The 22,554-nt window shown below is 50.9% G+C and overlaps 1 protein-coding gene across 5 annotated transcripts in view; it reads left to right on the plus strand.

Annotated features, from left to right (window-relative positions):
* SAG (S-antigen visual arrestin) overlaps nt 1-22,554 on the plus strand; it is a 37,077-nt gene that overhangs the window by 13,537 nt on the left and 986 nt on the right. For 2 of the 5 annotated variants that reach the window (XM_049711943.1, XM_049711944.1), the window contains exons 3-13: nt 550-594; nt 2,742-2,935; nt 5,064-5,123; nt 7,868-7,944; nt 8,894-9,029; nt 9,916-10,000; nt 11,891-11,963; nt 14,508-14,645; nt 16,054-16,131; nt 19,126-19,181; nt 22,275-22,290. In XM_049711943.1, coding sequence (XP_049567900.1) covers nt 550-594; nt 2,742-2,935; nt 5,064-5,123; nt 7,868-7,944; nt 8,894-9,029; nt 9,916-10,000; nt 11,891-11,963; nt 14,508-14,645; nt 16,054-16,131; nt 19,126-19,181; nt 22,275-22,290 — 958 coding nt within the window. Of the gene's footprint in view, nt 1-549; nt 595-2,741; nt 2,936-5,063; nt 5,124-7,867; nt 7,945-8,893; nt 9,030-9,915; nt 10,001-11,890; nt 11,964-14,507; nt 14,646-16,053; nt 16,132-17,274; nt 17,299-19,125; nt 19,182-22,274; nt 22,291-22,554 lie in introns of all 5 variants that reach the window. The other 3 variants (XM_033425088.2, XM_049711946.1, XM_049711947.1) reach the window with 3 other exon arrangements.

A 22,554-nucleotide genomic window follows, 5' to 3' on the forward strand; every position in this document is an offset into this window, starting at 1 on the left:
AATGTATATACATCTGGAGGGCTTCCCTGGTGGCCCAGTGGTTGAGAATCTGTCTGCCAATGCAGGGGACATGGGTTCGAGCCCTGGTCTGGGGAGATCCCACACGCCGCGGAGCAGCTAAGCCTGTGCGCCACAACTACTGAGCCTGCGCGTCTGGAGCCTGTGCTCCGCAACAAGAGAGGGCGCGGCAGTGAGAGGCCCGCGCACCGTGATGAAGAGTGGCCACCACTTGCCACAACTAGAGAAAGCCCTCACACAGAAACGAAGACCCAACACAGCCAAAAAAATAAAAATATACATAAAAAAAGAATATTAAAAAAAATGTATATACATCTGGAAAATCATTCTGTACCGATATGTTGACAATGGGTATCTCTGGGTATCTCAAGTGGAGGTGACTTTGTTTTCTCTTTGCTTAGCTTCCCTTTCTAGTTTTCCTGTAATGAATATGGATTACGTGTGATATATATATGTATACACACACACTTCAAGAAGCTTCCAGTCTCTTTCACGTCCGCCACCCTCACTCTTCTCTCTCTTTTGGTTTAGATGGTGTCGTGCTCGTGGATCCTGAGCTTGTGAAGGGAAAGAGAGGTGAGGCAGAGCTTGTCGTCCTCCGGGGAGCGGTGGTCTGGCTGCGGGAAGGGGGTGTGTGTGTGCAAGGAGGGGCGGGGAAGCTCTGGCACACCCATTCTCTCTGCCAGGCCCTTGCACCCACATTCCCTCATACGATCCTCAGGACACGGGCCCTGTTCCCACCAGAGCTCACTGTCCGCATCTTCCAGATGGAGGTGAAGACTCGGGGAAGCCACTTGTCGGAGGTGGCAGGATAAGGAACGGCAGACAGAGCCCGGAGCCCCAGTCTGCAGGCTCTGCGGACTGCCTGCTTGCCCCGTGTCCTGCCGTTCTATGTCAGGGCAGACTCAAGAGGGCTCCTTTCTGGGTTTATACGAAAAGCGGGGAATTGAGGCTGCGGGAAGGCAGGGTTTTTATGCTGAGCCTGGTGTTCTGGACCACGGCAGCACAGCCCCCTCAAAGATATCTGGCAGTTGCGATGTGTGGCAAGCAATTTGGTACTAATAACAGTTGTGTAGGGAGTTCCCTGGCGGTCGAGTGGTTAGGACTCGGTGCTCTCATTGCCGGGGCCCTGGGTTTGATCCCTCGTCGGGGAACTAAAATCCCATAAGCCGTGCCATGTGGCATGTCAAAAACAAACAAACAAAAACCAGTCGTGTAAACTAAATTGGAACCAAGTTATCCTTATGATAATGTCACTGACTCAGTTCCATTCTAAATATGCCTTTTAGAGTGGTAGCTACCAGCACCCAACAAGGAATTGTTCCTAACCCTGGACGTGCCCATGGAGTATGTCAGATGTAGGGCCCACAGCATCCAGGGGACGTGGCAGAAACAGGCTGAAAATCGCCCCCCTCTGCTGTCTCCAGCTTCCTCCTGGGTACTCTGCTCCTCTCTTACACCAGGTGGAGCCCAGTTCCAGCCCCTACAGCCCATGCCCTTGGCCAGGAACGCACTGCCTGGAGAGGGAGGCATAAAACCAGGTCATCTCTGGGCACCTTCCTCTTACAAACGTTGAATGAGGGATAAGCAAATGATCAGTGGCTCTTCTGAGCTTAGCGCCGAGGGACAATTACTCTTGAGGCAGACACAGACAAAATCCTCAACCAACAGCTACCAAGGACTTGGGGGGACCACTTCGTGTGGTTTTATTTACCACATTAAGGACAGTTGTAAACAGTCCATCCTCAAAACATGTGTAGTTTCATATAATTCTTTTGGTCCACTGGGGGCACAGTTTACATCTGTTTAACCACAGTGAATTTTCAGAAGCGCTGATTGATTTAGAGAAAGCTCAATTAAGTTTCTGAGCAGTGTGAAAAGAAGGCTTCCTCTCGGAGTTGGTTTCACCTCTCCACCTGGTCCCTGAGCCCCTGCTCAGTTCCCTCGAGGCCCCGTCCAGCTCAGGCACTCGTCTGTTTTACTCTCTAGCACGGTTTCCCTCTGCTTTTCTTTTTTTTTTAAAATAAATTAATTTATTTATTTTGGGCTGTGCTGGGTCTTCGTTGCTGCGCACGGGCTTTCTCTCTAGTTGCCACGAGTGGGGGCTGCTCTTCGTTGCGGTGCGTGGGCTTCTCACTGCAGTGGCTTCTCTTGTTTCAGGGCACAGGCTCTAGGCGCACAGGCTTCAGTAGTTGTGGCTCGCGGGCTCTAGAGTGCAGGCCCAGTAGTTGTGGCGCACGGGCTTAGTTGCTGCATGGCATGTGGGATCTTCCCGGACCAGGGCTCAAACCTGTGTCCCCTGCACTGGCAGGCAGATTCTTAACCACTGCGCCACCAGGGAAGCCCTTCCTCTGCTTCTTACCTTCGCTCTCAACTCCATCCAGACCTTCCGCCCTCAGAACCCAAGCGACCTCACACTGTTTAAAAGCCTCCTGAGCTCACTGAACTGGTACATCAAGAGGAGGGGGTGGGAGAATGAGGGAAACAGTAGAGGCAGGAGGCTAAATAATGTGGCTCATGGGAGGAGCCTCCCAGCACTCAGACACTGGCCCTTTCGAGTCATTGACGCAAGCCAGAGGGAAGGGCCAGCTGGGTAGTAAGGTTCTCAGGTCCTTACTGAGATGCTGAAGGTGGGATGTTGAGAGTGGTAGGCAGTGTCAGCCCAGGCAGGGGTGCCAAGCCCGCCAACGGGGCAAGCCTACCCCCTCTTGTCTCCCTTCCAGTGTATGTCTCCCTGACCTGCGCTTTCCGGTACGGCCAGGAAGACATCGATGTGATCGGCCTGAAGTTCCGCAGGGACCTGTACTTCTCCCAGGTCCAGCTGTTCCCTCCTGTGGGGGCCTCGGAAGCCCTCACGAAGCTACAGGAGAGCCTGATCAAGAAGCTAGGGGAGCACACGTACCCCTTCCTGCTCAAGGTGGGTGACGACTCGACCCTCCACTTCCTCGCATTGCTTCCTTCACCCACCACACCTTATGATGGGATCAGCAGCGAAGGCAAGGGGCCAGAGTAATGACGTCACATTTGCGGGCCTGCAAATTGCACCCTTGGAGGAAATTCTAGATTGCACGGGCTGTGATTGTCTTTTTTTAAGTCCTTGAAAACAGCCTCCCGGCCTTGGAAGGCACCGTTTCAACCTACAGTTTAAATATTTGCCTGCATCCGACCACCTAATTATATGTGCATGTTATGCCTTCACTTGCTCGGCTATAAAAAGAAAGAAGTGCCCCTCGGTTGCCTCAAGGAGTTTCTAAGCAGGAAAGAGTCCCTGCCAGACAGGAGACCTTAGTGAAATGAGTCATCCTCTGTAGCCTTGACCAGAGCTCGGTGGGTCACTGTAGAGAAAGCCCTTCGCCCCTCTCATGGCCTGAGTCTCCCCTGATGGAAACTGGCTACCACGGGGCCAGCATTCCTGCCTCTGAAGACTTGGGCCTGAGCTCACTGTCGGGGTAGCTGCTGTCACCCTCTTCACTCGCGTGTTTATGGGTCTTAAGATTATATATTCCTCCAAAGTTATATGGTTCAGGCTTAAAAAGGCAGGAAATTCTGACACAAGCTACAACATGAATGAACCTTGGAAACATGCTAAGTGAAATAAGCCAGCCACGTAAGGACAAACACTGTGATTTCACTTATATGAGGGACCCAGAGGAGTCCGTAGAGACAGGAAGTAGAATGGTGGTCTCCAGGGAATGGGGGAGGATGGAATTGGGTTAATGTTTAATGGGTGTAGAGCTTCAGTTTGGGGTGATGAAAACGTTCTGGAAATGGGTGGTGGGGATCATTGCAGGACAATGGGAACGTGCTCAATGCCACTGAACTGTACACTTAAAATAGTAAGTTTTATTTAGGGATGGATATATTTTTTTTTTTTCTTTTTTTTTTGGCCATGCTATGCAACATGTGGGATGCAGGATCTTAGTTCCCTGACCAGGGATGGGACCTGTGCCCCCTGCATTGGGAGCATGGAGTCTTAACCACTGGACCACCAGGGAAGTCTCTATGTTAGGTATATTTTATAACAGCTTTAAAAAAAAAATCACTTAAAGTTTTGTGGTCCTGGGTGCTCCCATGTGCTGGGACTGGGAGTTTGAAGTGACAGAACCTTTTGGAGATAACATGTCAACATGTATCAAAACCTTAAAAATGTGATTTCGACCTGACCGTTCCCTTTCTAATAGTGTAGCCTATGGAGTGAATGGACTAAAACTGTGCTAAGGTGGCTGAAGGATGTTTATGCAGCCTTGGTGACAATGGCAACAAAGTAAAGGCCACTTGATGGAGGGCAGCCAACAAAGGAAATGGGCTGAATTCAATGTGGTGTCACGGGGGAATTCCCTGGTGCTCCAGTGTTTAGGACTCTGCTCTCTCACTGCCAAGGGCCCAGGTTCAGTCCCTGGTTGGGGAACTAAGATCCCGGCAAGCCATGCGGCAGGACCAAAAAAAATAAAAAGCGGTGTTACTGGAGCCTTAAAAATGGTGGCGCAGAACTACATCTCCCAGCATTGAAAATGGTCACACTCATCCTGAGCAGGGTTAGGAGCAGTGATGGGAGCAAACTAGACTGCAGGACACGTGCATCACTTGTCTCATTTCTGTAAAACTAGACAGGCACATACGTGTTTGTGTGAGGCTGACCTGGGACCCTCGGGAGGCTGTGTTCACGCCACTCCGGCTGTTGGGAACAGACGTGAAGATGTTTCCCTTTTTCTTGCTCCTCATCTTCATTCTTCAATTTTTTTTGTTTGTTTGTTTGTTTCGTTTTTTGTGGTACGCGGGCCTCTCACTGTTGCGGTCTCTCCCGTTGCGGAGCACAGGCTCCGGATGCGCAGGCTCAGCGGCCATGGCTCACGGGCCCAGCCGCTCCACGGCATGTGGGATCTTCCCGGACCGGGGCACGAACCCGTGTCCCCTGCATCGGCAGGCGGACTCTCAACCACTGCGCCACCAGGGAAGCCCCCATTCTTCAATTTTTGTGCGATGAAGGTAGAACACACGTGGAATAACATTCTCTGAAAGAAATGATCTGTTGTTTCTTTCCACAGTTTCCTGACTACTTGCCCTGTTCGGTGATGCTGCAGCCAGCTCCACAAGATGTGGACAAGGTTGGTTCCAGAAGAAATGCCAGGGATTCATTCATACCTTCAAAAGACTTTTTCTTTTTTTTTTTTTTTGGCTGCGTTGGGTCTTCGTTGCTGCACGCAGGCTTTCTCTAGCCGTGGCGAGCGGGGGCTACTCTTCGTTGGAGTGCGCGGGCTTCTCATTGCGGTGGCTTCTCTTGTTGTGGAGCACGGGATCTAGGTGCACGGGCTTCAGTAGCTGTGGCACACAGGCTCAGTAGTTGTGGCACGTGGCCTCAGTAGTTGTGGCGCACGGGCTTTTACTGTGGGAAATTGCAGACATATGCAAAAGTAGAGAGACAGTATAATGAGCGTATCACTTGTCTTCAGCAATTCCTAACCATGAGCAGCCCTGTGAGTGAAATAGTAGTAGGTCTCTCCCCTCGTGGGTCTCACTTGGGGAGAGAAGCAGACGAAAACCAAATAGCAAGTCCCTCTGCAGCCCATCCATGGAGAACAAGAGGCTCGGAGAGCTAAGGGAGGACCTGGTGGTGCTTGTCCGGGGAGCTTAGGGAAGGCCTCTCTGATGGGGCAAAGGAGGGGCCACTCCAGCCTCGGGAGAGCCATCCAGGTGGGCGGGCGCACCATGCACAGTGGGTGCTGCTTGGAGAGCAGGCGGAGCTGGGGTGAAGGGTGGGGGCAGGTCTGAGAGGGGCGGGAGGTGCGGCCAGGTCAGGAAGGGCCTCGTACATGTTTCATGGACTGGGACTTTCTCTGAGCGAGATGGCAGCCGCTGGCGGGCTCTGCACAGTAGGTTCTTTTTTTTTTTTTTTGAATTTTTATTGGAATATCGCTGATTTACAACATGTTAGTTTCTGCTGTACTGCAAAGTGAATCAGTTATCCATATACATATATCCATGACAGAGTACTGAGTAGAGTTGCCTGTGCTGTATAGTAGGTCCTTATTAGTTACCTATTTTATATATAGTAGTGTGTATATGTCAGTCCCAATCTCCCGATTTATCCCTCCCCCCCCCCACACACAGAAGGTTCTGACTTGGGTTTGTAGAGGATCCCTCTGGCCACTGAGCTAAGAGTGGGGTTGAGCTCTGAAAGGCGAGAAGCAAAGGGGCCGTGTGTGCAAGAGAGCTGTGACCCCGGTGGACTGGGGACTCTAGGCAGGGAGGGAGGGCAGTGCAGACACGAGGAGAGAGGAAAAGGTGCTGGGGTCCAGGGACTACAGGCCTGAGGGAGTCACGAGGGAAGAAGCTGGAAAATAAAAAGACAGCAAATGAGGGCTGAGAATGGCAGATCGGTACCTGGATTACCGAGGGTCCAGGGCCATGATTTTCAACTTGGGGGTCCTACCCCATTAGTGGTTTGTGAAACCGGTGCGGTGGATCCGAGATGGCATTGAAGAAAGAAAATGGAATGGCATGAAGTGGAACAGCATGGGAGCTCAGAGCACATCGCACACAGCGTAGATAAGCGCTAGTTCACGAGCATTGCTTCACGCATGAGCATCTGTTTACCGGGCCTCGCAGTGAACTTTCCTACTTACCGTGGGCGGTGGCCTGAAACCTTTGAAAGCCACCGGGCCAGGAAAACAGGGGTGTGGGCGGGAAGGTGGAGAAGGCCACTCAATCAGAGTGGGGGACACTATACCAGCCAGAGGGCCACCCTTCCCTCTGTCCCCGGGGAGGAGACATCAGTGCAGCAGGGGCCCTGGGGGCCTCACAGCTGAGGAGGCCTGGGAGCTGGGCTAGTATAAAAGGAGAGAGAGGCGTCAAGCATTTCAGAAGGAAGGAACAGCACGTGCCCAGGGTAGACAGGTGGAAGGGCTTGGCTTGTGCAGGGGGCAGCAGGAGGTGGGGGTGGAGGGGGCTGAGCAGAGAGGAGGCATGGCTAAGAGCTCCAGGTGCTGGAGCGTAACGATGTGTGTTTATTTTCAACCCAGGTTTTAGAGTTGTTGCGATTCCACAGTTTTGCAGAACCAGTAAGACTGTGGCTTATGCGCTACTGTCACTCTGTGGGCAGCTGGTGGAGGGCCCATCCCCGGCCTCTGTGCCCTCACCCCTGCCCCGCACACCTCGTGTTAACACAACAGAGGAGCGAGGTCACGGGGGATTCACTCTGGGGCTGGGGGCCGAAGGGGCCCGCAGATGCATTTGTTCCATCCATGCAACATTTTTTAATCTAGTTAATTTAAAAATAAGGAACCTTCATTCCAAATTCTATTTCCAGCTTCTTTTCAAAAGTTGGGAGAGCTGCCAGCACCGGGTCCCCGTGGCAGCCTGGCCACGCCTGGCTGCAGTGGCATAGCAGCTGCCCGCTGGCGTAGGGCACTGGAGCCCCAGCACAGGCGTCCACGGACCCCTGCCAGCCCTGTGACCACTGCTCCCGCCCCTGCTGTAGGCAGTGGACCATCAGTTACACGCACACAGGGTCACTTCTGAGAAGGACAACTAAATGGGGGATGGGCTGGCCGCCATGCAAGGTGGTGAGAGGCTAGGACCGTGCTCTGCAGCTACTGGCGGGGCTCATCCTGCAGGCTGGGGGACCTTCACTGGGGCCTTGGAGCCCGTGGCGCTCTCCTCGAGCTAATGCCACTATTTCATCACTAGCACACTTCCAAAGCTAGTCATAATGGTGCAACTCCGAAAAGGATATGGCCAAGACAGAAAAAGAAGTAGCCACGTAACATCCCCTGCGGGAGCTGTGACCCCCATCCTGGCTCCCGGAAGGGAGGTGCTGACCGCAGCCCTGTCTGTTCTCTTGCCCCTGCAGTGCTGTGGGGTCGACTTCGAGGTCAAAGCCTTTGCCACACAAGGCACAGATACGGAAGAGGACAAAATTCCCAAGAAGTAAGAGTGTAGCTGTGGGAATATGTGAGGGTGTGGGGAAGGGCTGGGGATAAGAGACCGCCCCTCACTTTATGTCCCAGTGGCAGAATCTTCCCACAGGGCCATTGTGGTGGGGTAATGGAGCCTCCCCAGGTCAGGACCGTCAGGATGAACCATCTCCACATGGGGTGGGGGACAATGGCTGACCATTTGGGGGAAAAAAACAAAAGAAAATGACAGGGGAGTTGGCAACCTCAAGGGCTCATGTAAGTCCTTAAAAGCCTCCAGATCCCCTCTTTCTTTAGTTTTCTTCTTCTTTTGTAATTTCTTTGTTGCAGTAAAATATACATAACATGAAGTTTACCATTTTAACCATTGTCAAGTGTACAATTCAGTGGCATTAAGTACATTCATTATGTTGTATAATCAGTTACACCACTATCTGCTATCCATATCCCAAGGTATCTATACCCCAAATGCTGTCATCACCCCAAACAGAAACTCTCTGTGCCCATTAGGCAGTGACTTCCATTCCTCCTATACTCTCAGGCTCTGGTGCCCATTTTTCTTGTTCCTGAACAAGGTTTCCAGTTGTGCCCTCAACACTTTCTCTACATACTCAACATTCACACCTATGGACACTTATACCAAACAGCAATAACAGGGCATCACATCTGTAGAGAGTTTTGAAGCCTGTCACATAGGCACACGTCCCCACATCAGCTTCACCCGAGAGGAGGCCACGCCGGGGTCCTAACAGAGGGTGAGAGGGACCCTTGGAGAGCTGACTGGTCCACACCACCCACCAGGCCCCGCCCCCCAGACCTGATCCCTCTACTGGTCCATCCTGCATCCATCGGCAGCATCCCTGAGGGATCCCAGCCTGGGGATGGGCAGGGGGACCTGGTAGGCCGTCCTGAGGAGGCCCAGGCTCTGACCCGGGGAACCATCGGTGACTTTTCATCCACAGGAGCTCCGTGCGTTTACTGATCCGGAAGGTACAGCATGCGCCACGAGAGATGGGTCCCCAGCCGCAAAAGGAGGCCTCCTGGCAGTTCTTCATGTCCGACAAGCCCCTGCACCTCGCTGTCGCCCTCAGCAAAGAGGTGACTGTGGAGCCGGCCTGGGGACAGCCTGCCAGGCCCTCTGCTGGGGGTGTGCTGCAGGCAGTCTTGGGGGCAGCGATAGTTAAAGCACCAACATTTGGGGACGACTGGCTTTTTTCATAATTTGGAGCCAGTAAACGTGACCCTTAGGATAGGACCAAACTGGCTTGCATTCCACTCACTGTGGGTCCCGACAACTTGGAGGTGGAGGGTTTCCCATACCCCCAGCCCAGGCTGTCTTTGCCCCCTGTCTGCCCCCAGGGGCCTCTTTACTAGTGTGTCATCAGTGGGTGTGGTGTTAACAAATTGTTCACTTCCGTGCAAACTTAAGTTTGGCAGTAACGGTGAGGGGGTGAGCATGTCGTGTGAAAATCACGGCCGAAAAAGGTGAAACTGGCCAAGGCCGTCTCTGGTCGACAAGAGTCGTGCACACACATTGCCAGCAGACTGTGTGTGTGTGTGTTACTTCACACACACAAGTGGTGTAACTTGCGCGCACACGCAAGGACATGAGCATCTGGGCTAGATCACGCAGAGTCACTGCTGGGCAAGCTCTACCTCTGGGCTTCCCCACTGATTTCCCCTCATTTCACTTATTCTGCCCCCAATAACCTCATGATTCCACTCAACACCCCCGGGGCTAACTCTGAGTGACCCTCAGGACTCGGGCGTTGGGGCCGGAGGCCCCATCATCCGCCTCAGCCTCCCACAGAGGGGGTAGAACCTGCTCCAGACCCTTCTCCACAGGAAACGTGATGCCATCACCCTGTCTTCCTTGAAAGTGTGGGCATTCAGCCACTTATTCCAGTTAAAGGACTGAGATGAATTTAACAAGATATGGCCACACTCTCTTCCCCTTTTCTGACGTATCTGCTGACTTCTTCAGCTCTATTACCATGGGGAACCCATTCCTGTGACTGTGACCGTGACCAATAATACAGAGAAGACGGTGAAGAAGATTAAAGTGCTAGGTAGGACCTTCTGCTCGAACCCGGACAGCAGAGTCTTCCAGGTTCCCAATCTAGTCATATTTCCCAAGGGTCTCTCCTCTGGTCAGTAAGGCCCCCCGGGGCCTTGGAACTGCCCGTTTGTCTCTGTCGTCACACGGCAGGACCTTAGAGGAGGAAGGTGTCCTCTCCTGCAGCCTCGTGCCCAGCTTAGGGTTGTCTTCTGTCCTGGGACAGCATCACCGACAGGGCATCTTCCCGTCCTTCCTTGTCACGCCTTCCTTGAGGGGCCCCTGTGCCAGGTCTCGGGGTAAGTGCGGGAGGAGTTTTCTTTCTGCACAGTGTAGTGGGGAGTCCTGGCCTGGGAACTCTGGGCTCCCCTGTGGGCTCGAGCTGTGCACGTCCTCTTGGAATTTAGCGGGCAGCCACGGCAGTGTTCCCGGACTACCTTCCCAGGTTGCGTTAGGTACTGATTGATCACACTGGACATGCTTTGTAAGTGGTAATCCCTACTGTCACTGCTACTATTGAGTCACCGTGATGTGATGGCCAAGCCTCCTGAACACTCAGGAGATGCGCCTCCCGCTTGCTGGTCCTACACACTTCCTCAGCTCAGAGGACGTCAAAGTGCACGGGATGCTCCTAGATCTTGGTCTTATATGGGTGATGTAAAAAAGACACGATAAAATGACCTTGGAGGGAGACCTCTCTGTTCACTTCTCCCTCAGACACTCGATGGCTGAGACAGAGTTAGACTCACAGTGTGTTAGGGTGACCAACCATCCTGGGTTGACCAGGACCAAGGACGCAGGACTTTCAATGCTAAAATGGGGCCAGTCCCAGGCAGACCAGGATGGTTGGTCACCCTAAGTGCCATCTACCACGTTCCTCTTTCCCTCTTATCCATCATAGAGAAGACTCAGGAATTTGCTGCATACATACTAAAAAATTCTAGATTTTTCTTGATGCTAATATACATGCTTACTTTATGGCTTTGTTTTTATGTTGGTTTAAGTTCCTATGCCTTTAAGTCTTTGTAGGACCTGGCATTATTTGTTTAGCATGTTGTGTGTAGTGTCAATACAGTATTCCACAAAGCAGCAGGATTGAGAAAGTATCATTTGATACTTAGATTTTAAATTATTTCTCAAAGTTTTATGAATCCTAACATCGAAGCCCCTAATTTTTGAAAGAAGCTGTTGAATTTCTGAAGCAAGATGTTAAGAACTTTCTATAGGCCGAGTACTGTGCTGAGTGCTTCTCACAAATTGTTTTTCTGATTCTCAAATTTGATTTTAATGGAGATTAAAAATCATCTTTTTAATCATCACAACAACCATATAAGTTAGATGCAATTATCATTCTCGTTTTGCTGATGGGGAAATCGAGGCTTAGAGGAGCTCAGTAATTACCCCACAGCAGATGGCTAAGCTGGGATGTGAACCCAAGTGGTCTGGCCCCAGAGCCCACCTTCCTGTCCACCATGCTACACCCACAAATCAACCCTGTGCTGCCTCCACGTGGTTTCTAGCTTGGACACCCGAAGGAGATGCTCATTGAATAAGATAGAGAAGGTTGGAAGGGAGTGTATTTGGGGAAAGAGAGCACATGGTGAGTTTTGGGACACCGGGAGATTGTGTGTTTTGGAAGGATACCCACAGATGTGCCCTGAGCTCAGCAGGGAGGATGAGTCTCCCAGGAGGTGCAGTTTTAGGAGACTGGCTCATGGGTAGGGTTGACACAGAGCAGGTTATTGGTGAATGGAAGTGGCCTGAGGACAGAACAGAAATCTCAGCCTTAAAGGCGAGCCTGAGAGGTGCACTCAAATGGCCGTTAGGGAAGACCAACCATGTCCGCTGGAAGGCACCACGCAGGACTCCGCACCGAGTCACCCTACCCTGTCCCCCTTTGCAGTGGAACAAGTGGCCAACGTGGTTCTCTACTCGAGTGATTATTACATCAAGCCGGTGGCCATGGAGGAAACACAGTGAGTAGTGGGTTGGGTTTCTATTTCCTGGGCGGCTCCAGCTTCTTGGTCAAGTTCCCATTTTGGTCATCGCTGAAGACGGAAGTAGAATGGTCAGCTAGCTCCCCAGCTTTCCACTTCCTTCCCCTGTTCTCACTTCAAGGACTGCAAAGAAAGTTAGCATCTTGATCCTGTGCTCGCTAACAAGAATTCCGAGAGCTGGGTCAAGCTAAGGAATGATGGAGAGGAGAGAAATAAAGGCTGAAATGTCACAGTGGGAATGTCTAGAACTTTCTATTGATCCTTGAATAAGTGGGTAGGAATTTGATACTGTTTCTGCCCCCAGAGCAGAAAATCAAATGACCTGTCAGCCCAGTCAAGGGTTCCCTATCTTTTGATCTTCTCCATAACTTGAAAATCTGATACCAGTGACAACTGGATTAGGATGATATATCAGTTCTCAGCCACTTGTTGTTAGTGACTTTTCTCCCTTCATTAGAGTAAAAAACAAATGGGAGAATTTCCCAGGTGGTCCAGTGGCTAAGACTCCGTGCTCCCAGTGCAGGGGGCCCGGGTTTGATCCCTGGTCGGGGAACTAGATCCCACATGCTGCAGCTAATAGTTCACATGCTGCAACTAAAGATCCTGCGTGCCGCAACTAAGTTCCAGCGCAGCCAAATAAATTTTAAAAAAAAGATATTAAAAACAAATGGGAATCCTGTGATGGCTTCTTCATGGTGGAGCGAGAGGTCTCACCAGTTTTGCTTTGTGCTAGGCGGTCAGGTTCATGAGGGACACAGGCTTCTGGGGGTTATGCCTTCCCCCAGAGAGGACTGCTTGGGAAGGTGTTTTTTCTAAGCATTGTTGTATGCAAAAAATATTATCACGGTTAGAGGAAGGAGGGTTCGGGGAGCGGGGTGAGGAAAGACAGCTGATTCAGCAAGATAACATTACATGATATTTAAAAGGCGACTTCAGGATAAACTGTTACTTAAAGCAGCTCCTGACCTAAGTTGACTTATAGGTCTAGAGAGGAGAGAGGAAGGAAAGAACCATAACTCACTGACTGTCTCCTTGGGGCCAGGCCTGGGGTCTACTCTACCTTTTAGGCTGTGTCCTTGAACATCCTCATGTCCTGGGCGTCTTCCTGGCTCACCTTTTGGCACGCGCCCAACAATGATAGGAGAAACTGGTCCCCAGCTGAGTTTTCCCCTACTATACCCCATCACCTGGGCCTCTTTACGGCTCTTGGATACATTTGGCATCAAGGGCTCCCAGAAAACTGGGAACCATCCTCGGATACCCTCAAAAGGGTGGGAGGCAGGGAGGTTGAAAGTGGGGCTTCTGGGGCCCTGGTGGGCAGGCCTCCTGGGAACCAGGTCAGACCTGACCCCCAAGCTGCTGCCCACCATCCAGTCCCAATCCCAAAGGCGCTGGGAAGTGGCCGGGCGGGACTTTGGCCCCAGGCCTTGGCATAGGCCTTCGGCAAGGGCTGCTGCAGGAAAGGCCATCGTCCAAGCCCCATCCCGGGGGCCCCTTCCTACTACAGCTACCTTTCCAGTGTAATTTGTGCTTCTGTCACTCTGCTGCCCAAACTAAGCTCATTAAGAGAAGTTCTACCAGGGCCCAGATGCAAGGATGTGGGCCACCTTGGGCTCAAGCAGGGTTCTGCATGCCCGGGAGCCTCCTATGTGCACTTGGAGGCCAGAGAAGACACAGCCGCCTTCAACTCCCCAGGGAGATGGAGGAGGGGACCCGTTCCGAGGGGGACAGTGGGACTCCCCGTCTGTTACAGAGCAGGCTGGGGAAAGGGCCCGAGGCTGGCTCCTGGACAGTGTTTTCAGGGCCCTGGCTGGGCACAAGGACAGAGGGTGTGCCAGGAGCACGGACACGGCTCGCCTGGGCTCTGGGGTCGGAGAGGGCAGGCAGCTGCATGGCGGCTGTGGGCACAGGCCAGGGGTCAGCACGTGGGTGAGTGGCAGAGCCAACTCTCCAGGCTCAGATGCTGTTCGGTGAGCCGGGATGCTGCCCAGCCTGGGGAGACCGCGCTGCTCTGCCCCCAGCTGCACCCAGGCCCACAGAGCCGCCCAGTCTGAACAGCCCACAGTGGAGGACCCGGCCCTTCTCGTGCCCCTCCTCCCTGGGCACACGCTGAAACCTCCCGACAGTGACGAATCCCAGCCTGGGCTTGTTGCTGGCACTGGCCAGTTGGCCCTGCAGCCCACTGCGTGGTTCACGAAGCCTCAGGAGGAGACTGGGTGTGGTCCCTGACTCTTGGGCCAGTCTCACTTCACCCCACAAGACATTCTAGAAATTCAGCAATCAGAACAGGCTGAGGGAGTTGAGAAACGTCCTAATGTTGCTGCCAGCCTGTTTTGAGACGTCACTAATGCTGTTCTTCTCACAAGGCAAAGGCACAGGCACCTGGACTGTCTTTCCCATGAGTCGCAGGGAATGTGGGTTCTAGAAAATGCTTGACGGCACACAGGGTCTCGTGGGGGCGAAGGTGGCTTCAAGGCTGTAAGAGCAGCCAGCTAAATCTGCTCTCTGTGTCTCTTCCTGCAGGGAAAAGGTACCACCAAACAGCACCTTGACCACGACGCTGACCTTGCTGCCCTTGCTGGCTAACAACCTCGAGAGAAAGGGCATCGCCCTGGACGGGAAAATCAAGCACGAGGACACGAACCTTGCCTCTAGCACCATGTGAGCCCCGAGACTCAGTGCTGCGGTGGCGCTGGTCTACGCCCCCTCCTCGTCCCAGCCCTGGGCTCGCGGCCTGCACACGCAGCCTGGTGGCAAAGCGCGTGCTCGGGGCCCCGGGGCCCCAAGCAGGGACCCCACTCCCACCCCTGGTGTGACACAGTGGCTACAGCTCTGGACCTTGTGCTGGGCCCCAACACCCCTGCTTGCTGTCTGGGCCACCCTGGGCAGATAACTGGAGCTGTCTTGAGAACCTCAGTTTTCCCGTCTGTAAAGTGTGGGAGCGATAGCTCCTCAGAGAGAGGTTTTGAGGGTTATGTGAGACAGTCCATGTAAAATGTGGTGCCTGGCACACAGTAAGTGCTCCAGAAATGTCAGCTATTACCTTCAAAATCATCATTAGCTAGTGTAGAGCCCTGAGCATACGAACTGAGTGCCCCAGCTGGCTCCATGAATGATGGAAAGGTCGTTTATGCATTTCCATCAGGAAAGGTAAAAACAGGAGGTCCTGAGGGCTACAGAGGTCAGTTCAATTTAAATGAAAATAAGCACTGATATGCTGACCCTGCTCAGAGAACCATGGCCGAACTGAGCCAGCAGATCTAGTAAAAACTAGAACGAAGCTTCTACGTCAAATAGCCCTGTCACTCCTCACCATCCTCCGGGGCTTCCATTCCCAGCGGTGTGTCTGCTGGTGAGCCCTGAGGGTTTGGGGTAGGAGCTGCCACCCAGGCTCGGGCCCTTCGCTGCCATCTCCCCCTCCACCCCTGTGTGTTCCAAGGCCCCAGCGATCAGCTCCAGGCAATGCCATCGAGAAGAGCTCTCGCGTTTGCCCTCCCTGCCCCCGTAGCTCCGAGACGAACAGCGGGGTCAGCGAACGTTGGGCAGAAAGCAGGATCTTGGGAGTCAAAGGATTTTCTGAGGTTGATTTGCCAGTTGGTGTGTTAGATTCTAAAGCACATCTGTGATGCTCTGGGAGAGGGCCGAGCAGGGAGATTGATGCCCTAGATCCGTGAACTCGAGGGCAAAGGAATCACGACATCCACAGCGGCGCACTGCGTTTGTAAAGATCTTTTGTGGTTCATGGAGTATTTTATAAACATGCCAGTCTCTCCATGCTTTTGTGAGGAAGGTGAATTTATACTCATTTCACAGATAAGGAAATTGAGGTTCCACCAGAATGAGAGCTTCAGCCAAGGTCACCGGGTCAGTTAATGGCAGAGCAAAGCCCACCCCGAATCCCGAGCCCCCCTTTCACCCAGCGTCAGGGCTGCCTTCCAGCGCCCCAGACAGTGAGGACACAGCAGAGCCTGGATGACGCAGTGGGGAGAGGTGGGGTTGATTCACCCGGTTTTTGCTTCCCGCTTCTCCCCTCCCTGCATTCTTCTGTTTTTCTTTTCTGTTTGAGCAGCATAAAGGAGGGCATAGACAAGACCGTCATGGGGATCCTGGTGTCTTACCAGATCAAGGTGAAGCTCACGGTGTCAGGGTGAGTGTCCAGCTCCAGCACTCTGCCTGCTCTATCTTGGCCGTCAGTAGTCTGAATGGTTTCATTCCTGAGTGACTGGGAGACAGAAAGCAAGAAAAGTCCACAAATTCTATCGATTACATAGCAGAGTTTTAGAGAGACTCTATTTGTCTAGTTTCACAATTCTACCTGATATAACATTACGGGGGAAAAGGTAGAAAAGCAGACTACGAAACACGTGCACTATTGGTACCACTTGGCAAAAATGGGTGTGCCTGTGCTCACATATGGAAGCTGATATAAAACAGGAGAATCAGTTGAGCGTCTGATTGTACTTTGGAAAAGACTGGTGGCTGTGAAATGAACTCGCAGGGCATCCTGGTTCACCTGCCTCTCAGGAGGCATCCATCCATGACGGAAAGGGCCTGCCTTTCCTCCCCAACGAGCAATCACAGGACTGGGGAGTCTCCTTTTCATACAAGAGCATGACTGTCTCAGAGTTCTGAGGAAATGGTTTCCCATCTTTTTTGAAATCAATTTCTTTCCATTTAAAAATCTTATCAGAAGGGAAAAACTCGACTTCTCATTTTCCTTTTCAAATTCCATTGCCAGAGGCTCTGGCCTTGTACCTTGATCAGCCTTCGGTAGTTCAGCCATCAAAGCAAATCCATGTGTATATTCCATAGGGCTCAGGAGGTGAAGAGTTCCCCAAATTTTGGTTGGGGCAACAAAGTAGAACGTGGGTTGATTCTGCAAATTTCGTTAACACAGTGTGTGTAGCTGTGTTTCTCAAAGTGCATAGTGTTTTCTTTCGTCTTCTCTGAGAGGATCTAAAACAGGGTCGAGTGCAGCAGTCAGGGTAAGTGATCAGCAGGTAGTTCACCGTGACCTCTGTGGCCCAGAGAGAAATTCTGGACCGAGGTTTATTCTTGAACATTAGGGCTTGAACCTATGTAATTCCTCTTTTTAACTAACCCACGTGAGAAAGAGATGAAATCACAAGTAGAGAGGAATAGCTGAGTTGGCTGTTAGGGGTGCGAAGATCCTGAAAGTTGTGAGTGAGGAACATGGCGGGCACGTGTCCAGCCTCTGAATAACGGCAAGTAAGGTTGTGTTACCACTGTGGAGAGTCACCACAGCCCTGTTTGCTTTTGTGTTTCCTAGCCTCCTGGGAGACCTCACCTCCAGGTAAACCCCTTCATCTTCCTTCTCTGCTTGATTCTCTGCTTGATTCCAAGATATCAAAGGGGACAAACCGGGGCTTCAAAACAGTGACAGTGAAGTCTGGTTTCCCGGCTCTCATGCTCAGAGGTCTTAGGAGATGATGCCCCTAACACCCTGCAGACCTTGGTGTGAGGTTGGGGATGTTCCTTTGAGACCGTAGCTGGGCCTGCACCTGGGCGAGGACACACACATACACACACACTCAGAAAACTGGCACACTCCTTGCAGCTGCCTGTGTGGGGGGGGGGAGGGGGAAAATACACATAATGTGACGTTTACCATTTTACCCTTTTAAAAGTGTACAGTTCAGTGGCATCAGGGACATTCACAGTGTTGTGCCACTGTCACCACTCTCTAGCTCCTGTACACTTTTCCCATCCCAAAAGGAAACCCCTTACCTATTATGCCGTCTCTCCCATTCTCCCCTCTCCCTCATCCCTGGCAACCACTAACCTGCTTGCTAGCTCTGTAGATTTGCCTAATCTGGACATGTTATATGAATGGAATCAGGCAATATTTGTGCTTTTGTGGCTGGTTTCTTCCCTTGACATCATGTCTGCAAGGTCCATGTTGTAGCACGTGTCAGCACTTCATTCCTTCTTATGGCTGAGAAATACTCCATGGTATGGATGGACCACGTTTTTGTTGGTGGACATTTGGGTTGTTTCCACCTGTGGGCGATTGTGATTAGTGAGAGCAGCCATTTAAATCATGCACAAAGAGGCAGCAGGTAAGACAAGTCTGAGGCAGGCACTGACCTTACATATTCCTTCACCGACTCTTATCACCTCCCCTCACATAGAGCCCATGCTGTGCCTTCTCTCCTAGACCCCAGCCATATTCGGGTCCGCCAGGAGCGCCTTAGCAGCAGAAGTGCTTTGACCGAAGCAGTAACCCCAGGGCGGGAGGTGATGGGTCCTGGGTGAAACAAGGAGTAACCCTTGTTTCCCACACCCCTTTCCATTCTTCCTGTGCCTAGATTTCCCTTCCACCCCTTCCTGACTCCTTGCCTTCCTTTTTAAAAATTAATTAATTAATTAATTAATTTTCGGCTGTATTGGGTCTTTGTTGCGGTGCACGGGCTTCTCACTGCGGTGGCTTCTCTTGTTGCAGAGCACCGGCTCTAGGCGTGTGGGCTTCAGTAGTTGTAGCACACGGGCTCAGTAGTTGTGGTGCACAGGCTTAGTTGCTCCGTGGCATGTGGGTTCTTCCCAGACCAGGGCTCAAACCCGTGTCCCCTGTATTGGCAGGCGCATTCTTAACCACTGCGCCACCAGGGAAGCCCTGTTGCCTTCCTTTTTTAATATAAATTCCAAGTCGCCTCGAAGCCCTTTAGCCTGTGGAGTTGGGTAGACCGTGCTCATCCCTGTTCTGCTCTCTGCAGAGGGACTGTGTGCGGCCTTAGCACAGATTTAACACGTAAAAAGTAGTTACATTTTGCAAAGGATATTTTTCAAAGCTATCCTTATTCTCCAGGATTTCACCTCTTCTCTACCCATAATATCATGTCCCTGAAACTAATAACCAGGAGGAAGGGGGACCTAAAAATCCTAGCCGCCTCAGCCTCTCGCAAGTGGAGTTTCTAGACCACATTCCAGGGAATACATTTAAAATTCCTTCTTGACCACTTCCTGATTTCTGCTTTGTTTTGTTTTGACTCTCACTGAGTCCTCTTTCAGCTGGGGCCTGGGGACCTTTCACGAAGCTCTGCAACCCCAGCTCCCAGCTCTTGGCTGTGCATTTACAATTGTGTGCGTGTTCTCACCGCTCTGCATCCTTCTTCCTTTCTAGTGAAGTGACCGCTGACGTGCCGTTCCGCCTCATGCACCCCCAGTCTGAGGACCCAGGTCAGTCTCGCATTATCTTGCCTTTTTCTAGTCCTTTACCACTCACAGATTTATTACGTACTCACTGCTAGTCTTCCTTGACCGCATATCTGAGCACAGGCAGGGCCAGGTGGCCGAGGTTCCAGGCCACCTTCAAGTGCCTGGGCCCCCCCTCCCAGAAATGAGTGCTCGGCTACTAGGTCCTGGGCCGGGTGGCTTGTCCACTTCCAGTGAGTGTGTGGAGGACGTAGCATCCCTGCTTGGGTGCGGGTTGTCTCGTTTGGTTTTATCAGGAATGATTTAAAAGCAGAAGCTTTGCTGTGAACAGACATGGATTCTTTTTTTTTTTTTTTTTTTTAGTGTTTTTGTCCTTGTGATGAGAAGTCTTAGGATCTACTCTCTCTTTTTTTAAAAAAAAATTTATTTATTTGGCTGCGTCTGGTCTTCGCTGCGGCATGTGGGATCTTTTAGTTGTGGCATGCATGCGGGATCTAGTTCCCTGACCAGGTGATCGAACCCGGGCCACCTGCTTTGGGAGTGCAGAGTCTTAACCGCTGGACCCCCAGGGAAGTCCCCAGACCTGGATTTAGATTTAAATAAAATTTGAGTGAAAAGTAAATTTGACCAAAAAAAAAAAAAAGTAAATTTGACAGCCTGAGGCTTTTGCATTTCATTTGGAAGCATTAATAGGAATTTAGAAGATGATGAGTGTTTCTGACTATGGCAGTTATGATGAGAATACAGAAAATACTGGAAAAGAGGGTCAGGCTGGGTTCCTAATACCTTGGCTCCTTTGAATTGTAAATCCGTCGGCTCATGTATGGATGTTAAAAGTAAATTAAGTAATGGTTGTACAGCTCTGTGAGCAAACTAAAACCCATGGGCCTGTACATGTAAATAGGTGAATTGTATGATATTTGAATTAGATCTTAATACAGCTCTTTTAAAAGGGATAAATGAAGCGGCAAAAATAATGTAGGTGCAATCTCAGAAATTCTGAGGAAAAATTCTTCTCTGTGTGTTAAGGTGGCTTAGTTGGCAGGAAAGAAAAATGGACCTGTCTGGATGAGAACCCTCCCGAGTTATAGTAATTAAGAACATTTTAAGTAAAAGTGGTATAAACAAGCAGGGTTTTTTTTCTTATATTTTATAAAGAGCTTTTCTATGTTTTTAATGAAATGGCATTTAAACATTAGAATGAGCCCCATATTCATTTTGGCTTTGTCTCAAAACTATTTTGTCTCAAAGTATCTCTTCCAAATATTTTAGATTCAAATACTCAAAACTTTTGGAAGTTTGACAAAAACTTCCCTTGGGGGAAAAATACAGTCTAACCATATTTTTTTTTTATTCATTTATACTTGTATCATTAAAATACTATTTTTAACTATGTGAGATTGAGACACATTCTGGTCCCTTTCAAGGACATTCTAAAAGGCTATTTTAAAACTATGACCGGAGGAGATGTCATAGTTTGTGTCAGATCATTTTCTGGCCCCGTGAACAGACTTTATGACTTCACTTGGGGGAAGTGGAGTGATTCCTTTTCTGGGTATGACATTTTCATGTTCCAGTCATTATGGCCCTCATGTTGAACATATCATAACATCAAGGCTAAACCAATGATCTTTTATACTGTGAGATTTTGGGGAGAAAGGACAAATCACACCATGGCCTCAAAATTTTGATTTCCAGAGGTTTATAAGTCCCAAGTTTCATTCACAGATGCATGCTCACATCTTACCTGCCTGGTCCCCGGTGCCCCGAGTTGAGACGGGTAGATGCTAAGCAGAGAAAGCATAAGTTGGAGTTAAGAAACCCTGCCAGGGCCAGGGGCCAAGTAATTTGTATGTAATAAGTTCTGGAGAAATGCTACCAGAACTTATTACATACAAGGGTTGGGGGGGGGGTCCAGGATGGTTCTTGCCCAGGGTCATTTTGATGAGTCAGCCTCTCTGTAGGTCCCCTGTGGTTAGCAGCCCACACAGACACTTCCCTCCTGGTACTGCCTTCCAGACAGGCACAAGAGATAAGGGCAGTGGCTCAGCCCCGCCACAAGCTCCCCCAAACCCTCTGGAGCTGTGTAGCTTCACTTAGTTCTTCCTGGCTCACCATGGTGGGTGGTGAGGCGATTACACTAGGACTTTACTAGGTGGGCAGCAGAAAGCTAAAAACAAAAACAAGGGGCTTCCCTGGTGGCGCAGTGGTTAGGAATCTGCCTGCCAGTGCAGGGGAGATGGGTTTGATCCCTGGTCCGGGAAGATCCCACATGCCGCGGAGCAACTAAGCCCGTGCGCCACAACTACTGAGCCTGCGCTCTAGAGCCTGGGCTCCACAACAAGAGAAGCCACCGCAATGAGAAGCCCGTGCCTCACCACGAAGAGTAGCCCCTGCTCGCCGCAACTAGAGAAAGTCCGTGTGTAGCAACAAAGACCCAACGCTGCCAAATAAATAAATAAGAAAAAATAATTAAAAAAAACAAAAACAAAAAGCAGAAAACCTCACAAAGAATTAGCAACAACCCTGGGTCTGCAAAATATATGTGAAAATCTAACCCACTCCCTGCACCCGCCCCCTACCCCAAGATCAATGTGTTAAGAGAGAAGTCAAACTCCCTGAGGGGCCAGGGAGTGGTTCTCAAGCTTTAGTCACCCCCTTCCCCCACTGGAGTACTAGTTCTATGTCAAGTCCCAGGACTCACCCCTAGAGAGCTGGACCGTGGAAGTCTGGGTCGTAACAGCTCCTGTGGACTCTGATCTGGACAGGGTCCAAAGGGCACATAGGGAGAAAGGCTTAGAAAGGAGAAGCACAACATCAGAGGGGCTGAGGCTAATCAGGGAAAGGGTCCTAGAGGCGAGGTTGTGGCTGATTCCGTCTGGGGAGGTGAAGGCTGTGGTGGCAACTTTTAGAGGAAGTGATGGTTAAAAATGCAGGGAGAAAGGCCCTCCGAGTGGGAAATGGCAAAGAAGCAGGAATTACACGCCATTCTCATGAAATGCATATATCTAGGCCTTTTATTCCTCCACCTATAAAGTGACCTAACAAAGGAAGAAAATTTCCGGTAGACAGGATTTATGCTAATAGATCTCTCTCTCCTTTCTTCCATGCTCACAGATAAGACCAAGAAAAGGTGAGCCCTGCTTGGTGTTATCCCGTTCTGTGACCTCCTTCTCCACAGCCCTAATGTGACCCCTCACAGTTGTTTTTGGTTTTTCTTTTTTTGTAATGCAAGTGCCTGACTTAAGCTTTGATTGCCGAGACATCCTCTTCAAAGAGGCATCCACTCGAATAAACACATTGCCAGCCACCGGACTCGGTCAGAGCCAGGCCGGCTCTCCCTCTCCTTTGTTTTAGAGTTTTGTTGATTTCAATAGCAGATCATTTGAGCCACTTG

This window comes from Orcinus orca, chromosome 7 (genome assembly GCF_937001465.1).
Source record: "Orcinus orca chromosome 7, mOrcOrc1.1, whole genome shotgun sequence".
In the NCBI taxonomy this organism is placed as follows: Eukaryota; Metazoa; Chordata; class Mammalia; order Artiodactyla; family Delphinidae; genus Orcinus; species Orcinus orca.